A 19,788-nucleotide genomic window follows, 5' to 3' on the forward strand; every position below is an offset into this window, starting at 1 on the left:
TCAAACAGTAACGAAATGTAATTTACTTTTAATAATATAAATATACTCATTAGATATCAATATAATTATAAGGCCAGATTTTATTAAATACAATAGTTGTGGTTCTTTTCTCATTTACAGATTTATCTTTAATGAGATTTTAATTATTATGCAAAATCATAATGGCACAAAAAGTAATATGCCGAGGTAAAATAAGGGTAAATCTAAAAAAAAAGTATCATGTTTTAATAGTACTGACTAGATTTGGACCCGCACAACCGTGCGGGTATTAATTTTCATGTTTATATATATATATATATATATTACATAATTAGAATATATTTTTAAAGTTAGTTATATATTTAAATGTTTATATATAACTATCTTAAATATAACAATTTGATAGTTTTCATGCTGTAAGTTAACTGATTATTTCAAATCATCACATATATTTGGTATTTTTTATTATATATATTTTAAATTTATTTTTATTCAATTATTATGATCCTGATCCGTAATTCAAAGCGCTAGATTTTCTTTATCAGTATTTTTTTATGATTATTCATTTAAGATAATAACTATATATATATATATAAAAGTTTAAGATAAGTTAATTTTATACATGAATTATCTAATTTACTAATGTTAATCCGTTCTACCAAAATATTATATTTCTAGCATAAATTTTTAATGTTTGTCAAAATAAAATATATTAATTTATCAATTTAAAATAATTTTATCATATTTAGTTAAATACAATTTTTTATTTTAAAATGATAAATATAACTATAAAATAGTAAAATTTGATATATTGTTTTTCATTTTATAAAAGATAACTGATTATTTGTATAATAAAATTAATATATAATAAAATATATATATTAATGTATAATAACATTAATTTTATTACTAATTACAAATTTAGAGAAAATATTTATATACAATTTTTTGATAATTAAGATATTGTTATAACGTTTTTCAACACATTTGTTAAGAAAATTAAATATTTATATTTATATTTTAAATTAAAGGATATCAAATTATATTATGATTTCAGCAGTTAAAATATTATATATTAGCATTAAGGAAATACATTTACTACAAATTTTAAATGATGATTTAAATAAAAATATCACACATGAATCAAGGTGAGTTTGTTAACCAATCCGAGTTTTTAGGAGTCGATGTTATATTAGGAATGATATTATTAATCCATATTATTAGTAATAAATGAATGATAACTGATTTTTAGGTAGGATCAATTTTTAAAAAAATCATACATGAATCAAAGTTGTGACTTATGTTTTAATATATAAGATTAGTATATATTATAATATATATGTGTTTATCAATTTTTAAAACATAATAAGCTTACTGTATATTTTTTTCATTGAATAGATTGTTTCATACTTTCACATGTATTTGTATCTTCTTCTATATATATATTTTCGGATTATTATTTCATTATTAAAATCATAACTATATATATAAAGATTAGTAAAATATTGTTTTATTGTCATATTCAAAGATATTGTAATATTTCACAAATTTAGAAAGTTTTTATGAAATTAAAATTTTCGTTTCAATGATTTATATTATTGAGTAAATAACTAAACATTTAATTTTTGTTTAGTTTTTAAAATAAACTATATAGTTTAAAATTTGTTTTCATTGGTTTAAGGTATTAAAGATTAATCATTGTTAGATAATATGATTTTTGTTATTTAACACAAAAATCTTTATAATTTTAAAAGTTAACTTCGAAAAATATTTAAATATTCAACATGAGGTATAGTATTACAATATTAAATTATATTTATTTTATTTATACTATATATAAATCCAATGAATCATCTATTGTTTAAATTTAATTATTGATAGCCCAATAAAAAATTTTTGTAGGCCCAAAATTTAAATGATAAAATTAGATATTAAATGTAACATGATTTTTTAGGAATAGGTTCATTAAGTCCATTTTAAAAAAAATCACACATGAATCATGACTTCTATTTTAATATATAAGATTTGTCATTTTGTATTAAAAAGTAGAAAAGAAATACTAGCAAAAGTCATAAAAAGCCCATAACAGAAACTTTTTAAAGAATTTTAAACCCAACTCAGGAGGGGGAGGGGAGGGTCTTTCTCTGCATCCTCCTCCTCCACTGTCTTTTTCAAAACTTTGCTGTGCTTTATTGTTGTACAAAGAATCATATATTCTTCTCCTCACACGAGTGACCATTTCCCCCACGACAATCATGGCGGTCTGGCAGCCCCGAGAGGATGGCCTCTCTGAGATCTGTGCTCTTCTCGAGCAACAGATTTCTCCTTCCTCCGCCGCCGTTGACAAGTCTCAGATTTGGAAGCAACTTGAGCACTTCTCCCAGATTCCCGATTTCAACAACTATCTCGTCTTCATCCTCGTCCGCGCTCAGGTTCTTCTCCGTTTCTTGACATTTGTCTGTCTCTTCTTGTCCGAGACGACTTGACTTTCTTTAGAGACATGTCTAGCCTGAGACTTTTATTTGCCTGTCGGATTGTCTTTGTCGTTAGAGAACTTTTTTGGTGTTCTGTAATGGAACAAAAGGCTAGCCTTAGGTTTTTATATTAATAGTTGATGTTTTGAACTTTAGTTTGGTTGTTTTGTAATTAATGACAAAAGGCTAGCCTGAGGTTTTTATATATCTCTGTTGATGTGTAATGTTATGATGCATCAGGGTAAGTCAGTAGAGATTCGCCAAGCTGCTGGATTGCTGCTGAAAAACAATTTGAAAGGTGGATATTCATCCATGGCTCAAGAGAACCGAAAGTACATCAAGTCGGAGCTGCTGCCTTGTCTGGGAGCAGTGGACAGACATATCCGGACAACGGTTGGAACTATCATCAGTGAAATTGTTAATATAGATGGTGTTTCTGGATGGCTTGAGCTTTTGCCAGCTCTTGTAACTTGTTTAGACAGCAATGATCTGAATCACATGGATGGTGCAATGGATGCATTGTCAAAGGTATTTATTTTTATTTTTTTTTGGTTTTCAGAGTTTTTGTAATATTAAACATGTTTTATCGATCAGATTTGTGAGGATATCCCACATGTATTGGATTCAGAAGTGCCTGGTTTAGCAGAAACCACCCCTATCAACATTTTCTTGCCTAGGCTATTTCAGGTGAACATCTCTCATATTCGTACTTGCTAAATTTATTCTCTTATTGATGGATTGGTTTCTGTGAGATTGATTACCATTTGTTTGAGCAGTTTTTCCAATCGCCACATGCTTCGCTGAGGAAGCTTTCCCTAGGGTGTGTGAACCAATATGTCATAATTATGCCTGCTGTAAGTATTGAGAAGACCATTTACAATAATTCTTTTTTTTTATTTTTTCGTTTTATGAAGTACGGTGGATTATGTTTTGCAGGCTTTGTACAATTCCATGGATAAGTACCTCCAGGGCCTGTTTGTCCTTGCCAATGATCCTGTAGCAGAAGTCAGAAAATTAGTAAGTCACTTATTTAATCTTATGTTGATTATACATGATTCTATCAGATTTTTTTTTTTATCTCATTTCGAAGTTCTTTTGCTAATAATGTATAATAACTCTTCTTCTGTTTAAAAGGTATGCGCAGCATTTGTGCAGCTCACGGAAGTTCTCCCCTCGTCTATAGAGGTATATTTCATTTTGGTTTTAACATACACATTATTTCAAATCTACTCTTAAGCGTCACTTCTTATGCTTAGTTCGTGCCTTTCTTCTACCGTTTTTGTCTATTTCAGCCACATCTCAGGAATGTAATGGAATACATGCTACAAGTCAACAAATACCCTGACGAAGAAGTCGCTCTTGAAGCATGTGAATTTTGGTAGTGTTATTGTCTTTTTTTTTTGTTTGCTCTATGGATGACTGTTTTATTATACCTTTTTCTCTCATTTGGTAAAATTTTATTTGTCTTTATTTTCCATCATTGTCCTCAGTTTAAAAAAAAAGCTATATTGTTATTTCGCAGGTCTGCGTACTGTGACGCTCAGCTTCCGCCGGACAATTTAAAAGAGTTACTACCACGACTTATTCCAGTATAGTGATACCTTCTCCTTTTTCTTCTGTAATTTTTGGGCACTTGCAGGTGTAGTTTGAAATTTATGTAATTTTTTTTATCGGTTTCAGGTGTTGCTCTCAAACATGGCTTATGCAGATGACGACGAGTCGCTTTTGGATGCGGAGGTTGTTTTCTGTTGATATTATATGTTTTGTCACACTTTGTATAAATGTGAATTATAAAATCTTATAGAAGCTGTTAACTTTTGCAGGAAGATGAGTCTCAACCAGACAGAGATCAGGTGCACTTGTTTGTTCCCTGCACTTTAATTTTTCTTAAGAAAGTTATTTTCACGAATTTTGGTTTCCCCTACAGGATTTGAAACCTCGATTTCATACATCAAGGCTTCATGGATCAGAGTATTTTGATGACGATGTACGTAAGCTACTTCTTTTAGTATTATTTGATATATAGATGTTGAGTATGTGTGTACAATTAATTAATGACTATCTCTGGGTATAGGATGATGACTCGTTTAACGTCTGGAATTTAAGAAAGTGCAGTGCAGCAGCTATTGACGTTCTCTCTAATGTATTTGGAGATGAAATCCTTCCAGCACTCATGCCTCTTATTCAGGTATATGCTTTTGTCTCTCGCTCTTTGAAAATGAATACAATTAGCTAAACCATGTTCTTCCAAGCTGCAGGCGAAAATATCAACTTCTGGTGATGAGACCTGGAAAGAAAGGGAAGCTGCTGTTTTGACCCTTGGGGCTATTGCTGAAGGCTGCTTTAACGGTCTTTACCCTCACTTGTCTGAGGCAAGTTCGTTTTTGTTCTGCATTATCGCTCAGTTCAAGTACGTTGATGTTCTAGTGCCTTATTTTTGCAGATCGTAGCATTTCTTCTTCCTCTTTTAGATGACAAGTTCCCTCTCATACGGAGCATATCTTGCTGGACGCTTTCTCGATTTGGCAAGTATCTTATCCAGGTATGATTTGAAACAGAAGATTCCATGCTTCAAAACGGTCTTAAGATGACTTACTTCTTTTTGTTTTCTAGGAAACTGGCAATCCAAAGGGTTACGAACAGTTTGAGAAAGTTCTTATGGGTCTTCTCCGCAGACTCTTGGATACGAACAAGCGGGTCCAGGAGGCTGCCTGTTCAGCTTTTGCAACTGTTGAAGAGGATGCCGCTGAAGAGTTAGTGCCACACCTAGGAGTAATACTGCAGCATCTAATGTGCGCTTTTGGAAAGTATCAGGTAGTTATATATCCTTTCTTTGCCAGAATAAATCTCTGTGACAGGCTATTATTTACTACTTCAAACAACTGTTTCTATACACTATTTTCATGTACAGAGGCGGAACTTAAGAATTGTTTATGATGCTATTGGAACACTGGCAGATTCGGTTAGAGAAGAGTTGAATAAGGTATGACGACGATTGGGTTTGACTAAGTTTAGTTTGTTCTAATAAATTTTTAGCTCCTTAAATATTGTATTTTTATTCCATATACTGCAGCCTGCTTATCTTGAAATTCTGATGCCTCCACTGGTCGCAAAGTGGCAACAACTTTCAAATTCAGACAAAGATCTATTTCCATTGCTGGAATGCTTCACGTCTATTTCGCAGGTATGTGCTATTTGTCAAGGCCTTCCTAATAATATCTGTAAAGTCTTGTCGGTTGTTGGTCGGCTAAAAAAGGCCAAAATTTCTTTCATTGGCATAAGATTAGTTGAGCCTGAAATTACTAGGAGTAGTAGGAGATAACATTTAACTTCAGACAAGTTTATCTTGAGGGAATCTAAGACAGTATGCAGCATGAACTGTCTATGTCTAGTCTATAACAAATTATGTTGTCAATCTCTCAGGCTTTGGGTGTTGGGTTCGCTCCATTTGCTCAGCCTGTTTTCCAGAGATGTATGGATATCATCCAGCTACAACAACTGGCTAAGGTTTCATTCAGAACTTTTGATGTTTTCATCTCATTGGAGAAATAGAACGTTCTTTTCCAGTTTTCCTTACCCATTATAAGCATCACAGGCGTGCGTATAGGAACAGTTCTTCAAATTGGACGCATGTGTATTTTTTTTCTCTGATGAAAGCTTGGTTGTGTTGTTTGTAGGTTGATCCTGCTTCTGCTGGGGCTCAGTACGATAGAGAATTCATTGTTTGCTCTCTTGATTTACTTTCTGGACTTGCTGAAGGACTTGGCAGTGGGATAGAGTCTCTGGTTATTCCCTTTTCACAATATTTTACTCGCTCAGTTTTCTGTTCATAATATCTCATTTCATTGCCATTTTTTTTCCCAGATTTCACAAAGTAACCTAAGAGATGTGCTTCTTAAGTGTTGCATGGATGAAACCTCTGATGTCAGACAAAGTGCTTTTGCCCTCATGGGTGATCTTGCAAGAGTAAGCTTGCTTATTCCATAGTTATGTGGTTATCATATGCTATAATTTCGATGGCGTTCTGCTATTTATATGAGTGTAATAATGCAGTTTTGGCTACCTCTGACAGGTATTCCCGGCCTACCTACAACCTCGTCTGCTTGAGTTCCTTGAAATTGCAAGCCAGCAACTGGTTGGTATCCAAGTCTTACTCCGACTATCTCTTCTTGTTTTTGTATTTGATCATATATCTATATGCTTTGTAACAGAATGCAAACCTCAGTAGAGAAAACCTTTCTGTCGCAAATAATGCTTGTTGGGCCATTGGAGAATTAGCAGTCAAGGTAATACTATGTTTGCTATGAAAGCTTGAAGTTTTTGGGTTAAGGGCAAACTCGTGAATGATAATATGAACTCGAATGTTTCAGGTTCGTCAAGAAGTCTCACCAATTGTGACCAACGTTGTCTCTTCCCTGGGCCTGATTCTTCAGCATGGAGAGGTACTTCCAGAGCCTCTTGGCCGTTTCCGACTCTATCAACTGTGGTATCTGACGAACCCTTTCTTGTAAAAATAGGCTGTTAATAAGTCACTAGTTGAGAACAGTGCAATTACTTTGGGGAGACTAGCATGGATTCGTCCAGACCTCGTTGCACCTCACATGGAGCACTTCATGAAGCCATGGTGCTTGGCATTGTCAATGTTAGTAAACCTTTCTGTACAACTCCCAACGTCTGCTCCATATAACAGTTTCTTCGTATTATACTTTATTTTTAGGGTACGTGATGACATTGAGAAAGAAGAGGCATTTAGAGGATTATGTGCAGTGGTATTTCTCTCTCTCTCTCTACCCTTTACTTTCTATTTGGAACGTGTAAATCAAGTTTGATATTTACCGAGTGTTCTCCTTACATTTCAGGTTAAAGTGAATCCATCAGGAGGTGTCAGCTCACTTGTTTTCATATGCAAAGCCATTGCAAGCTGGCATGTAAGTAAACAGAAAGTCAATTTCGTTGGAACAATTGGTTGACAACTTTTTTATCACAGGAAATAAGAAACGAGGACGTCAAAAACGAAGTCTCCCAAGTTCTGAACGGCTATAAACACGTAAGCTGTGCTCAGTATAAACTCGTAAACTATGCTCCTAATCTGATGATGATTAATAACGTCTTTTGGTTTCAGATGCTTGGAAACTCATGGGCGGAATGTTGGTCTGCTTTGGAACCTCCTGTAAAAGAAAGGCTTTCGAGATACCAAGTGTAATAATGATTGTACACCGGTTACTCTCAAATATGAGAAAGATCTGATCTATCTTATTCATTGCAAACAACAAATAGATTCACTGAGCTTGATGAGCAGAAGGCGCTTTTGACACACAATTAAGATGGAAGGGCAGAAAGGTCACAAGAGAAAAGAAACAGTACAGAGTTTGGTATGTGTGGGTGGGGCTCTTCAGATAACATGGTTTTAACGTCTTCTATACTTCCTATTACTCGATCAAAAAAAAAATATATATATATATATACTTTCTGTTACTACATCAACTCTTCGTCCTTTATCTTTGGTGGGCAACGTTTTATGGAAGGTTAAAGCAGTTTTGGCTATCAGATTTCTAAACCGATGGAGCTTAAGGAAGATTCAATATTCATTGTGCATCAACTTGGTGAACTATTGGACATGTGGATTAGTGGATACCAATAAAAGAATGTGTTTTGTCTTCTGCCATCATGCTCATCTGAGTTTGGTTACTCTATTTGACACTAGTATTACGACAAATATTCATTACAAATGTTCTATTGCATTTATATTTAAATCTCTCAATGAGTCTTCTTTTTTTTTCTTTTTTTTTTTTGGAACTCAACTCTATGGGTCTTCTTCTAAAAATCAGTTTACACACTAATCTATACTAAGCAAGGTTTTGAAAACCGGACCGGACCGGCCGGTCGAACTGGTCCGACCGTGACTCGTTAAAGAAGCCGAGTCCGGTTCGGTTTAAAACCCGGATTTGAGATAAACCGGTGAAACCGGCTAAAAACCGGTAAAGCCGGTGACCCGGTTCAATTTTAAAACCCGGTTCAATAGAAATAAACATATAATTAATGTATTTGCAATTTTTATTAAAATATAATATTTCATAATTAATTTTTATTTACGCTATTTAATTAGTTTTCTCTTGATTCTTTTTTTAAGAATTTTTAAAAAAAAAAAATTTTTTTGACTCTCATATTTTATTCTCATTTTTCTATATTCATAAAATTTAAGACTTTTAGTTGTAAAAATAAATAAATATGTAATTTAAACGGTCATTCATTTTTTTTAATCAGTTTTAGTTGATATAGTATTCATTTGTATATATAACTAAACTTATGGTCATTGTTTATTATCTAATTAATAAAAGGGAACATAGAACATATTATATCTAGAACTACATTTTAGATCTATATAGTGTAAATATATGATTATTTAGATTTATTTATTTTTAAATAGAAAATCCGGTTCGACCGGTTGAACCGGTCCGACCACCTAACCAGTAGCTTTATCGAGTCGGTATCCGGTCCGGTTTTAAAAACATTGATACTAAGTTACTATTGAGTAGAAGATGATCTCTTTACAGCGTGTCACATTACAGAGATAACCCAAACTAAAACAAAATTATAATATGGATATTGGCTTAGCAAGAAGATCATTACTGAATAAGGTTCACCAGACCTCAGGCTGCATCTTCAGCAATTTGACGTCGTTAAATTAAACTGAGTCTCCATTCTCGTGGTACTATCCCGAAAAAAGAAACGCTTGATTCTTATCCGGAAGAAAAAAACCATTTTGTTAAGTTTCCAAGTTAATATATGAAAACCATAGAATCTAACATTGTAAATCGCAATTGATTTCCACTCCCTTCTCAATTGATGATTATTTTGAGGTGGAGAATTAGTCTAAGCGAAGAGATTTGGAGAAGAGGTATATGAAGCTATAAGTTTTAGGGAAGGGCAAGAATTGAATAGCCATTATTGTTGCAGCTAATAATGAGCATTATGATTCATGAATGTGGAAAGGTGACGTTTCAAATGAGGTTCAGAGGAGGTGAAAAGGAGAGAGTTAAGCCAACGTGAATGGAGAGGCGAAGAAGACGAAGAGTTAATTTTTTGAAACTACATGAAAAGCCTAGTTTTGATTTTTTAGTTGAGAAAGCATTTATAGTGACATGGCAAAATAACACTTTTTTATTGGTTATAATTTCCATGCTGATGTGGACATACTCTCTGTTCACCATATTCCCCTTTTAGTATTGCAAGATAATCAAATCTAAGTTTTTTTCTTTCTCTAAACTGATTGAAACAGGTACTATAAATCTTTTCCATTTGTCTTAACTTCATGTCGATCATAGTTCTTACACCATGTCACATAATTAGCAATGCGTAACGTAAATGAACACGAGATAGTGACTGATTGGCTGGAGTCCGCAAAATACCAAAATGTCCTTACCAATCTGCTGTGATCATGCTTCACTCGAATTGTTTAAGTAAAGAATAGAATGAAAAAAACTCAAAAAAGTATCTGCCGACTTGTGAAAACATATCTTCTCTAGTTCTCACTAAACAAGCTCTTTTCCTTTTGGAAAATCGAAACAAATCTTAAACACTTTACTTGGTTTATTGGTGGTGATGGAGGATGGGTTTGTAGGGTTGAGACACATGTTGACGATTGTGTTCCTCTCTGGGTTCGCCGGATTCATGGAAGCACCTGTGATTACTGACGTAACCGTCGCCGCCGTTTGCTCCAGACCAGACGACTCATGTTCTCTCGCTGTCTACCTCACCGGTTTCCAACAAGTGGTACACACCTTCGCTAACATATATTAGTTACTACCTTTACTTTCTCTTAATCTGATTTTCTTTTTGGTAAAATCATCTAAATTTCTTGATTCTTAAAGTTTTTTTTTCTTTCTCTTTTTTCTGTTAAAATCTTTGCGTAAACTCAAAATGTCAGATTCTTCCATATATATATATATATTTATGTGTCTCTTTAGGATGTCTCTAAACTTGAAAATGAGAACATATTACTCATATAATTGAATTTGTTTTAAAAGCAAATGATTTTTAAAATATTTGTTGTCTCTTTGATAGACTTGGTTTAAATTATGATTTTCCTAAGAAAATATCATATAATTTTTAATTTTTATTTTTTATTATATTGTTTCGGCCATATAATTCGAATATGTTTAAGCGATTTAATAAACAGATAAGTAGTAGTATTTGAGTGATGATGGGTGGCTATTGATGAAGGCAATAGGTTTGGGGACTATGGTAATGATGCCAGTAATTGGGAATCTATCAGACAGATATGGGACTAAAGCAATTCTAACTCTTCCCATGTGTCTCTCCATTCTTCCTCCTGGTCAGTTTTCACACTTCCTTTTACGTTTCTTTTGTTAGACATTTTAGAGGATCACATTGACCGCTTTTTCCACATTAATATAATGAAATTAAAAAAAAAAGGAGAAAAAAAAGGATACGTTACCTTTCTCAGGAAATTTTTAACCTTTTTAAAAATTCTATAATATATGTCAATTTCTAATTGATTCAACATTTTATAAGTAAATTTCAACAACTGATATATATGTAACTATGTAAGATACTTTTAAGAAAGTTTTTATGTATTGATAATGATGCTTTAGACGATATATATGTAACTATGTAAGATACTTTTAAGAAAGTTTTTATGTATCGATAATGATGCTTTAGACGCATTAACAAACTGACAGAGAAAAATAATAATAATTCGATGTCTGTTTTCACTATAACAAAACACACGACGAATATGATATGTGTAATTTATTAGGAAACAAACGCGTGGAAGAAACAAAAGCTTTGCTCCACTACAACGATTGGCACGCCTGTTCATCATCGTTCCTTCCTTTAGTTTAATGACAACACAACAGAAAAATTAAAAAAAAAACCACATTGTGGTGGCCTAGTGGTTTCCACTAGAGGAAGAGTTGCCCTGTTGGTCCAGACCAGGGATCGATTCTCCTCTAGTGCAAAATTATTAGCTCCACATGTGGCCACGCGGATATGGATCCATGCTTACGGCCCATTTGAATACCCGGGAGAGGATCCATCTGTGGGTTGCACCTCCCACCTGGAGATTAGGTCTGTGTTTTTAATAGATCCGGGTTTAACCCTTTTTTTCTACAAAATTAAAAAAAAAACACAAAAAAAATCAATAAACCTTTCTCTAAAAAAAAGAAGAAAATCAGTCTTTTACAGTTTCATCTGAAATTGACTAAAAATGAAAGGTATTTTTATTTTATCATCTGATATTATTAGAAATAAAGAACTGAACAACCTCAGTTACCTAAGCCTGCAGAAACATAAATATCTCCAGAAACTAAAACCCAACATACATGCAGCAAATCCCAACCATAGAAACCATATGAAAAACTTAAACATTTAGACCTTGAACTAAAATGACTAGAATCTCAAACTATCAGCAATAGTCTCAACCTTAAATTTATCTTGAACTTATGGAGAACATATGAACTATGTTTAACGGGAATGCCCTCGGCCAAACCACCGCAACTCGCTTCCTTCTAGACCAAAGAGAAAAACACCTCAAGAACCGAGTAACCATAACTTCAACTACCGACAAATAAGAATCATCTATAGATACCACACATCTCGGAAGTGGCTGAGTCGATCACGACTGTTGAACGCCTACGTATGAAGTTTTTCAAGAACCAAATCTCTGCAAGATCTGCTAAAACATCTAGAAGCCAATCCCTTCCAATCCATGTCACAATAAGCGCGGGCCATCAATGGCATAAGACAGATTAGAAAAGAATCCACAGTCATCTCCAAAAAGAAAAAAGAAACCTGTAAAAAGAAAGCATACCAACAGCAAAGGAAAACTGCAAAATCGACAAATCTACCAGGAACTAGTTTAGAAAAACAAAGATAAAAACTTTATTGACAAAGCCACACCGTGAATCCGCAGATCCAAAATTTTTATCTTCAAAACCCATTCTAGATCTGACTTTGAAATCAATTTGGGGAAAAACCTGTCCTCACAAAAACAAGACACAACCACAACCTGAAGAGCCAAACATGAAAATAATGAAATGAAACCGATTAGAACCGACACTGGCGCTAAGAGAGCCGCCACACACCGGTCAACAGTAGAAACGCAGAGGAAAGGAGGTTGAAGATTATGGGGGACTAAAGAGAGACCCCGTTAAAAATTGCCTTAAATGAAAAGTATTTATCACATTTAAATAACGCAAATAAATTACCATAAATTAATAAATTAAATAGTACATACAAACATAACAGAAACATGGTTCTCTCATTGGATTAAATGACATAGTGATAGACAGTATTTGTTGGGGCTGGGAAATTAGAGCACTTCCAATGGGGATAGGTTGACGGACTTCTATGATGGTTAGGGGTGTCAAAATGACGTGACTCCCTCAGCTCAAATCAGATCACAGTGAACTCGGATCTTTCTTGAGCTAACTCAGGTTGGTTTAGTTATAATATGAGGTTCAATGTATAATCTTATGTTATAATATGGTCGTTATGACTGTTTTTCAGTAATCCTCTGTAATTGGATATCCTACTTCCGTCACTGACTGGTATATGCAGAAGAAAGCAGCATCTTTTCTTTAAGAGGGTTAAATCTCGGGCCCTCATTCAGATTTTCCCGTCGCCACTGGTGGTTAGCTTCTACGAATCACATTTATCTGTTTCTCAAAGCCGGTAAATGGCGTCATGATCTCGTCACTGTCGTGGCGGTGTCACATTTGTGTCTTGCTCAATTCCAAGTTTCAATAGTGGGTTGTTTGACTTGCTATCAATAATGTTGCTTGGGTGACATTTTCTGCAGGTCGTTAGAGTTATGTCCGGTCGATGTATAGCTTAGAGGTGAGGCCTGCTTTTGGGAGGCAAAAGTGTGTGTTTCCGTCGGGTCTACGGCCACTCATGGTTATTGTCCTTCACCCGTTATCTCTTTTTGATCATCTTGCACTTAAATGACAGTGAAGATTACAAGTTTAGACAAGTTCATCGGGATCCAGCTACTACAGAGACAACATGGGAATTCTCAGCACCCGAGTCAACGAGGTGAATCTCATGTTTCTGTGGTTATCAATGATAGTTTAGAATGGTAACCGATGCTCGGTGATTTTGGATCCAGACCAGGGATATATGCCGAGGTGATGGGTTGAACAAAGCTAGTTTAAGAGAATTAAGAAACTGGGTAGTTTTATTCTAGTCAGCTTGTACTTGGAATCTTATTTCCATTTTAGATTGATTATATAATATACTAGGGGGTATCCGTGCGAATATTGTTTTATAGCTGTTAAATATATTTTTTTGGATGATGTGATTATGTGGCCAGTCTTTATTTGTGAAGACCATTATTTGGTGTTTTATTGTGTTATGTAGTACTAGGTAATAAATTAATATATTATGTGTCTTTTTAATAATGTGATGTTGTGTGTATTTCAATAACTTTGCATTTAGGCATTTGCTGATTCTAAGATTAACGGTTTCAGCGACAAAGTTGTATTTTAATTTTTTCACATTTTTGAATATTACTCTTTTCAGATTTTTTTGCACTCTCCTAATATTTTGATTTTGAGCCGTCACCATCTATGTATTTCGTTTATTTTTCTGGTGTGCAGTACTTCTCACCATCACTGGAAAAAGACTCACCTCCGTGCTCTTATTTTTCTTCACATTCTTTTTCTGTGAAATTATCTGATATTTGTTATAGATCATGCTTATGAGTTCCCAGTTGTGCATTTATTTCTTATGGCATTGTAGGTTATTTTGGTATCTTCCTTAGATTTTGGCTAATGATAGAAACTATATCTCATTGGGTTGGGTCAGAGTTTAGTTGTCTTTGATGTTGTCTTCTTCGTCGTTGGTTTACCGCCGATAATCTCTCCTCATCATGGTAATAAAGATCTGATTTTTGGTGATTTGACCTCTATGCTTTTTTTCATAACTCGAGGATGGCTCTATGATTTGTTGATTTCATTTTGTCTTTTTTTGTTCTCTCATCTCGTTGCACCTTTCATCGCTGATCACGTTTCTGGTGGTTCTCTTTATTTTTGCCATATTTGCTACTTCAGGTTTCTCCTTTACTCAGTTTATTTTTTTTCTTTTTCTGCGTTTTTTGGTGTAGATGTGTGAAGTTAGTCTTTTGGAGCTTTGGTTTCTTTGCTAGCATAGATGCTTTGTATATGCTTGTTAATTTGTGAGGTGCTTTTTACTTTTTAGATGGTGGTTGTCCTTCCAATATTTTATGCACGTGTCTTTTTGTTTCATGGTGACTTTATTCTTCCAATGATTATTCTTTCTCTAATTCCTTTTTTGGCTTTTTGTGATAATACTTGATAGCGATCATTTATGTTCGAATGATTGTTTTGTCTCATAATTTTTTTTTAGTTTTTTTTCTAACATCTGTTTGTTCTAACAAAATATTCTATGGTGAAATGAAATAAGTTAATCTTGATCTATTTTCAGTTCCAAATATTTATTAAATTAGTGTTACTACAATATTTTGTGTTTTTCTGTGATTGTGAAAGGTTTTAAGTAGAATATATATTGTACTCCAGTTTCTTCTTATTAATTTGGTCATTTTATATTTTTAAAATTTAAATAAATATATAATTTATAAATAAAATAATAATAAATGGTAAAAAAATAATAAAACAACAAAAAATTATGTTATTTTTAGTTGTGAATAAATTAAATATTTAAAATATATTTCTATTATTTTTTTATTTCTTTATAATCTTGAATTTTGGTAAACAATAAAATAAATTATCAATTTTATATTAGCGTGAGAATAATTAAATAGTGTATAATTAAAATATTTGGTCAAATTACAATAATCTAATAGAAAAAATACTTAAAATGAAAAAAAATGTTATCAAACCTCTTTTTCACTGTCAAAAAAATAAAAAGATAATTTTTTATATATAAATTATAAAAAAATTCTTGATGGTTCATATATGTCCTTATCTGTAAGTGTCAGTTCGGTTCTAGATATTACAAAAATAATTGAAATGTATATTTTGTTTCTTATGAATTTTCAAGTATATTTTTAGTATTTCAAATATATTATTTATATTTCAGATTTATAGTTTTTTTTTAGATACTTACGAGTTTTAGATATTTATGTATTTTGGATAATAAATATGCGAATCTCTATCTAATTTTTTAGATATTTATCAATTTTGAAAAATTGAAAACCGAATCGTAAAGAATCAAACCGAAACTCTACAGGTACATCAAAAAAATTCTGAACGTGATACGAATATACTCCAGCTGGACCATCATTTTTATTTAATTAAAAGACAGATACCAAAAACTTGACCATCTTCCTTTTCTGTAATAAAAACAAAACTAATTGGACCATTACCCATTTTCTCTGATTTTGAATTTTAGTAATCCAATGTTGGTATTCCACTGAACAGTACATCTATTTTATTAATTTAGAATGATATTTTGACACTAAAACTGTACCCAACTTGAACCGGTTTTCGTATTTATTATTTTTGAATAGTTCAAAATCTAAATATTTATACGAGTATACTCTTATATGCTTTATAATAAAGCAAGTCAATTGACTCATGGGAGTAAACCGCAAATGACTTGCACAAACCGGATTGCAAATTCCATCAGTTTTTATAATTAATTTTGTATGTATAAACCAACACAGATTTGCGCAAAAACAGTTACGAATTTCATATTTTATCACAATACATTTACAAATTGCATATTTTATTTTTGTTTAACATATTTACAAAAACTTATACTAATCCAAGTGGTTTATACTTCATTTTTTTATATAATTCATTTCGTGTGTATTAGCCAAAACCGATTTTCACAAACCAATTTCATTAATTATTTTTGTTCACATATTTACACATACTTAGACTACTCAAATGTTTTATACTTTATAATTATGCTATATGTTCAATCATGAAAAAAGATCTAACTTCAAACTTATATTTCATAAATGAACATATCAACAATTTTAATATAAAACTTGGCTAATAACACTATTAGCTGGAGTAACAATAGCCTCTTCACTCATGTACAGTTTCTTCAATGTTGTTGAGACAGCAATCCTAAACGCCTCCTGTAAAAAAAGCATGAGAATGGAGTATATTAAAGGAAGGAACAACTATGAACAATTAGCTATAAACAGCAATTCTAAGTAGCACTGCTTTGTCACCCTGCCAACCTAGTAACCATCTTAATATTCACTTGAAATGCGACTAAAAATGACTAACATGCAAGAGAAAAGTGTTTGGTAGTTTTGAACACAAAATAGTAGCTTCCAAGAAATTGTCACAACTACTGAAATCAAAGTGAAACTGTCACAATTGCTACCTTTAAGGATTAAACAAATTGAAAGATTTTTCTTTCTACACTAAAATACCAACAAATAACAATGCATGTAGACACTAGCCAGATATATCCAAGGGCTACAAACGATTTGCAAAACCCACGAACATAGTAAAATCAAGAAATAATTGGCTCACTGAAGCGGAATCAAGCCTCGTGAAGGTAGAAGAAGGTATATAATAAACATTTTGATTCCAAGGCCCAAACAAAAAAAAAACTGTAAACAACAGTTCTGGTTTTTTTCTTTTCATATAATTTTAATTTGTTAGAATAATCCAAATTAATGTTTTTTATAAACTCAAAGAAAATTTATATATCGTTGTTACATGTATGAAAAGCTAAGTATGTATATGTAGGTAAAACTCTGATTAGATGTATGGATACTTTGGTTACTAGTTTCGTTCTTGGGTACCATCTGACCCAAACTGATATCCAAAATAACCCACAATGAAAGATTATTTGGGTATTTAACAAAAACTGTACCCAACTTGAACCGGTTTTTCGTATTTATTATTTTTGAATAGTTCATGATATGACGATAAAATCAAGATTATGCGGCTGAAAATATTTTTTTTCTCAGTAATATTAGGCTACAGAAGGGATACGCATTTTTTCTACCTGTTTTACATAATCAAAATTCTGACCGCTTTGGTATGCGAAGGTGCCGTTGACTGCCTCGCCTTTGCTTATGTGGTAATTTTTCTCTGTTTTTCCTATGATTTATTTTAAGTTGTAATATTATTGTTACTTGTTAGTATAATAATTATATCAATTGTGTCATTCTACTTCATTTCATTTTTAACTTTCAGGGAGAAAATATTCACGACAGAACAAGAATATCAGCATTTAGCATTTTAGCTGGTATCAAAGTGATCTCTGGACTTTGCGGAACATTAGTTGCTCGATTTCTACCTGTAGCATTGATTTTTAAGGTATGGTGTCTTCTTTAGGGTCAAACCCTCATGTGCTTCAAAATCTAATCAATCGAACTTTTTCTAGAAAATATAAGAGACATGCTTTTGTGTGGATAAATTAGGTTTCAGCTATATCGTTTCTTGTTGGTCTGTTGTACATGAGAATTTTCCTAAAGGAAAGGATAAACAATGATGAAGTTGGTGATCATCATCAAGATGACCACGCTAGCAGTGAGGTTACGATGTTAGAAGAGCCGATTCTGAATGACACAACTATTAAAACAAGTGTCTTTAACAAGAAGCAATCTTCATTGAAAGATATGATATTCTTGATGAAAACTAGGTATATTTAAATGCATGCATTTGTGTGTATATATCACTCTAGATATATTGATGGATCTGAATTTGTATTGCAGTACCATATTCGTGCAAGCATTGGTTGTTACATTCTTCAGCAGTTTCTCAGATAGTGGAATGCAGTCTGCTTTCTTGGTCTAGCTCATATATATATCATTTTATTTTTTATTTTTTTACTATTTATTATTAGCAACTAGTTAATAAAAACATATGAATTTTTTTTTAACTATGCAGTATTTTCTGAAAGCGCGTTTTGGCTTTGACAAGAATCAGTTTGCTGATCTCCTGTTGTTGATTACCATCGTTGGGTCTATCTCTCAAGTAATTAGTTACGAGTGATATTATGAGTAAATAACACTTCAATATTTTTTGTACAACATGATTTAAATAAATGTATTTTTATCAGCTTTTTGTATTGCCAAGATTTGCTTCTAGCATTGGAGAACGCAAACTTTTATCTACGGGTCTTTTTATGGAATTCATGAATGTAAGCATGTTTTTTTCTTTATTTAATTTCTCGTGAAATCCTAAATAATTGATATTGGCATGTAATTAGACGTGTGCATGTGTTTCTGATGCAGATGGCCATTGTCAGCATTTCTTGGGCACCATGGGTGAGTGGGTCGAAACTAAGTGACTTGAGTCAATGTTCAAATTTCAGTATGATTTTATGTTTTGTTTTGATTTTTTGTTTCTAATGTCTCATCAGGTTCCGTATCTCACCACTGTGTTTGTACCTGGAGCCATAATTGTGATGCCATCAGTAAGAATGTTGACATTATCATTAGTCCTTAACAGTGGTGTTTTTTTCTACTTAACTGAGTCTAAACAATTTGGTTATAGGTTTGTGGTATTGCTTCAAGACAAGCCGGACCCGGTGAACAGGTAAGAACTAGTATATATTGTTGTAAGGATTGAGTGTTGGTTTTGTGAATTATGTTTTTGAGTTGATGAAGGGAAAAGTGCAAGGATGCATATCTGGAGTGAAATCTTTTGGGAAAGTTGTGGCACCATTTGTTTTCAGTCCACTGACAGGTTTGTGAAGCCGCAAGTACACAACTTACTGCTAAGTTTCATTTAGTCTATTGATATATATTGGTTTAATTTGTACAGCGTTGTTCCTCTCCAACAATGCACCATTTTATTTCCCTGGATTCAGCCTTCTGTGCATCGCCTTGTCTTCGGTGTGACCATTTCATCCTTCATGAGTACTTTGATTCCATTGACTATGAATTATGATGACCCAAACTTTTCATCCATGTGCAGATGATTGGTTTCTTGCAGAGCCTAATGATAAAAGATGTACCTCCTCAACAATTGAACAAAGAAATCAACAACTGCTCGAGGGAGGAAGTGTGATTACAGGAACTCACTAATTAAGTATATAAAGAGAGTGTTCTTGATTGTGTAGCAAACAAGTAAATGATTTCAGGAAACAAGAGAGCATGATGTCAGCAATACAAGCTTTATTTTGTTGCAGCCTTTCTTTGGGGTTTTCATCGATGACTAGGAACACAAGAGAGAACCGTATATAATTTTGTCTAAAAGCCAGAGGTTTTCTGTGTGTCTAATCTTATGAAAATCTCTATTTTTATTGTTATCTTATATTGATAAAAAACACCATGGAAGTAATCAAGCTACATAAAATATTAGCATTTCATATATATCTAATATATACAACACCCTCATTACTAAAATATAGT

At 32.8% G+C, this 19,788-nt stretch overlaps 2 protein-coding genes across 8 annotated transcripts; both read left to right on the plus strand.

Annotated features, from left to right (window-relative positions):
• The first annotated feature begins 2,075 nt into the window (after window positions 1–2,075).
• On the plus strand, window positions 2,076–8,209 carry LOC106439824 (transportin-1). 2 transcript variants are annotated; one of them, XM_048776674.1, is made up of 30 exons: window positions 2,076–2,411; window positions 2,694–2,981; window positions 3,048–3,140; window positions 3,230–3,307; window positions 3,390–3,470; window positions 3,588–3,638; window positions 3,746–3,831; window positions 3,976–4,042; window positions 4,134–4,190; window positions 4,277–4,306; window positions 4,381–4,440; window positions 4,528–4,641; window positions 4,712–4,825; window positions 4,897–4,995; window positions 5,067–5,267; window positions 5,365–5,436; window positions 5,527–5,637; window positions 5,877–5,960; window positions 6,131–6,238; window positions 6,318–6,419; window positions 6,526–6,588; window positions 6,665–6,739; window positions 6,824–6,895; window positions 6,971–7,095; window positions 7,171–7,222; window positions 7,313–7,381; window positions 7,441–7,500; window positions 7,576–7,652; window positions 7,731–7,825; window positions 8,002–8,209. In XM_048776674.1, exons 1-29 carry the CDS (start codon window positions 2,235–2,237, stop codon window positions 7,774–7,776), a joined length of 2,712 nt encoding a protein of 903 aa, XP_048632631.1. In that variant the 5' UTR covers window positions 2,076–2,234; the 3' UTR covers window positions 7,777–7,825; window positions 8,002–8,209. The 2 variants fall into 2 exon arrangements, with proteins under 2 accessions (XP_048632631.1, XP_013736807.1); XM_013881353.3 differs by having other exon boundaries at window positions 2,077–2,411; window positions 7,576–8,209.
• A 922-nt stretch (window positions 8,210–9,131) lies between these two features.
• LOC106439823 (multidrug resistance protein 2-like) lies at window positions 9,132–19,690 on the plus strand. 6 transcript variants are annotated; one of them, XM_048776679.1, is made up of 15 exons: window positions 10,799–12,910; window positions 12,984–13,107; window positions 13,276–13,511; window positions 17,395–17,507; window positions 17,624–17,746; window positions 17,851–18,071; window positions 18,145–18,220; window positions 18,320–18,406; window positions 18,492–18,572; window positions 18,667–18,699; window positions 18,795–18,848; window positions 18,929–18,970; window positions 19,042–19,120; window positions 19,199–19,269; window positions 19,352–19,690. In XM_048776679.1, the coding sequence occupies exons 3-15, from the start codon at window positions 13,421–13,423 to the stop codon at window positions 19,442–19,444; spliced, it is 1,164 nt and encodes a 387-aa protein (XP_048632636.1). In that variant the 5' UTR covers window positions 10,799–12,910; window positions 12,984–13,107; window positions 13,276–13,420; the 3' UTR covers window positions 19,445–19,690. The 6 variants fall into 6 exon arrangements, with proteins under 6 accessions (XP_022572385.1, XP_013736805.1, XP_048632634.1 ...); XM_022716664.2 differs by lacking the exons at window positions 10,799–12,910; window positions 12,984–13,107; window positions 13,276–13,511 and adding exons at window positions 9,132–10,226; window positions 10,684–10,788; XM_013881351.3 differs by lacking the exons at window positions 10,799–12,910; window positions 12,984–13,107; window positions 13,276–13,511 and adding exons at window positions 9,612–10,226; window positions 10,677–10,788.
• Window positions 19,691–19,788: the final 98 nt, after the last annotated feature.

This window comes from Brassica napus, chromosome A3, assembly GCF_020379485.1.
Source record: "Brassica napus cultivar Da-Ae chromosome A3, Da-Ae, whole genome shotgun sequence".
Lineage (NCBI taxonomy): Eukaryota > Viridiplantae > Streptophyta > Magnoliopsida > Brassicales > Brassicaceae > Brassica > Brassica napus.

Excerpts from the sequence above, each read along its gene's own strand:
- LOC106439824 (XM_048776674.1), top strand. The coding sequence starts at position 2,235 with ATGGCGGTCTGGCAGCCCCGAGAGGATGGCCTCTCTGAGATCTGTGCT. Across the intron at positions 4,996-5,066 it reads TTGGCAAGTATCTTATCCAG|GAAACTGGCAATCCAAAGGG; the intron begins GTATGATTTGAA and ends TTTGTTTTCTAG. Across the intron at positions 6,420-6,525 it reads TCATGGGTGATCTTGCAAGA|GTATTCCCGGCCTACCTACA; the intron begins GTAAGCTTGCTT and ends TACCTCTGACAG.
- LOC106439823 (XM_013881351.3), top strand. The coding sequence starts at position 10,056 with ATGGAGGATGGGTTTGTAGGGTTGAGACACATGTTGACGATTGTGTTC. Across the intron at positions 18,221-18,319 it reads GAATGCAGTCTGCTTTCTTG|TATTTTCTGAAAGCGCGTTT; the intron begins GTCTAGCTCATA and ends TTAACTATGCAG. Across the intron at positions 18,700-18,794 it reads GCATTTCTTGGGCACCATGG|GTTCCGTATCTCACCACTGT; the intron begins GTGAGTGGGTCG and ends ATGTCTCATCAG.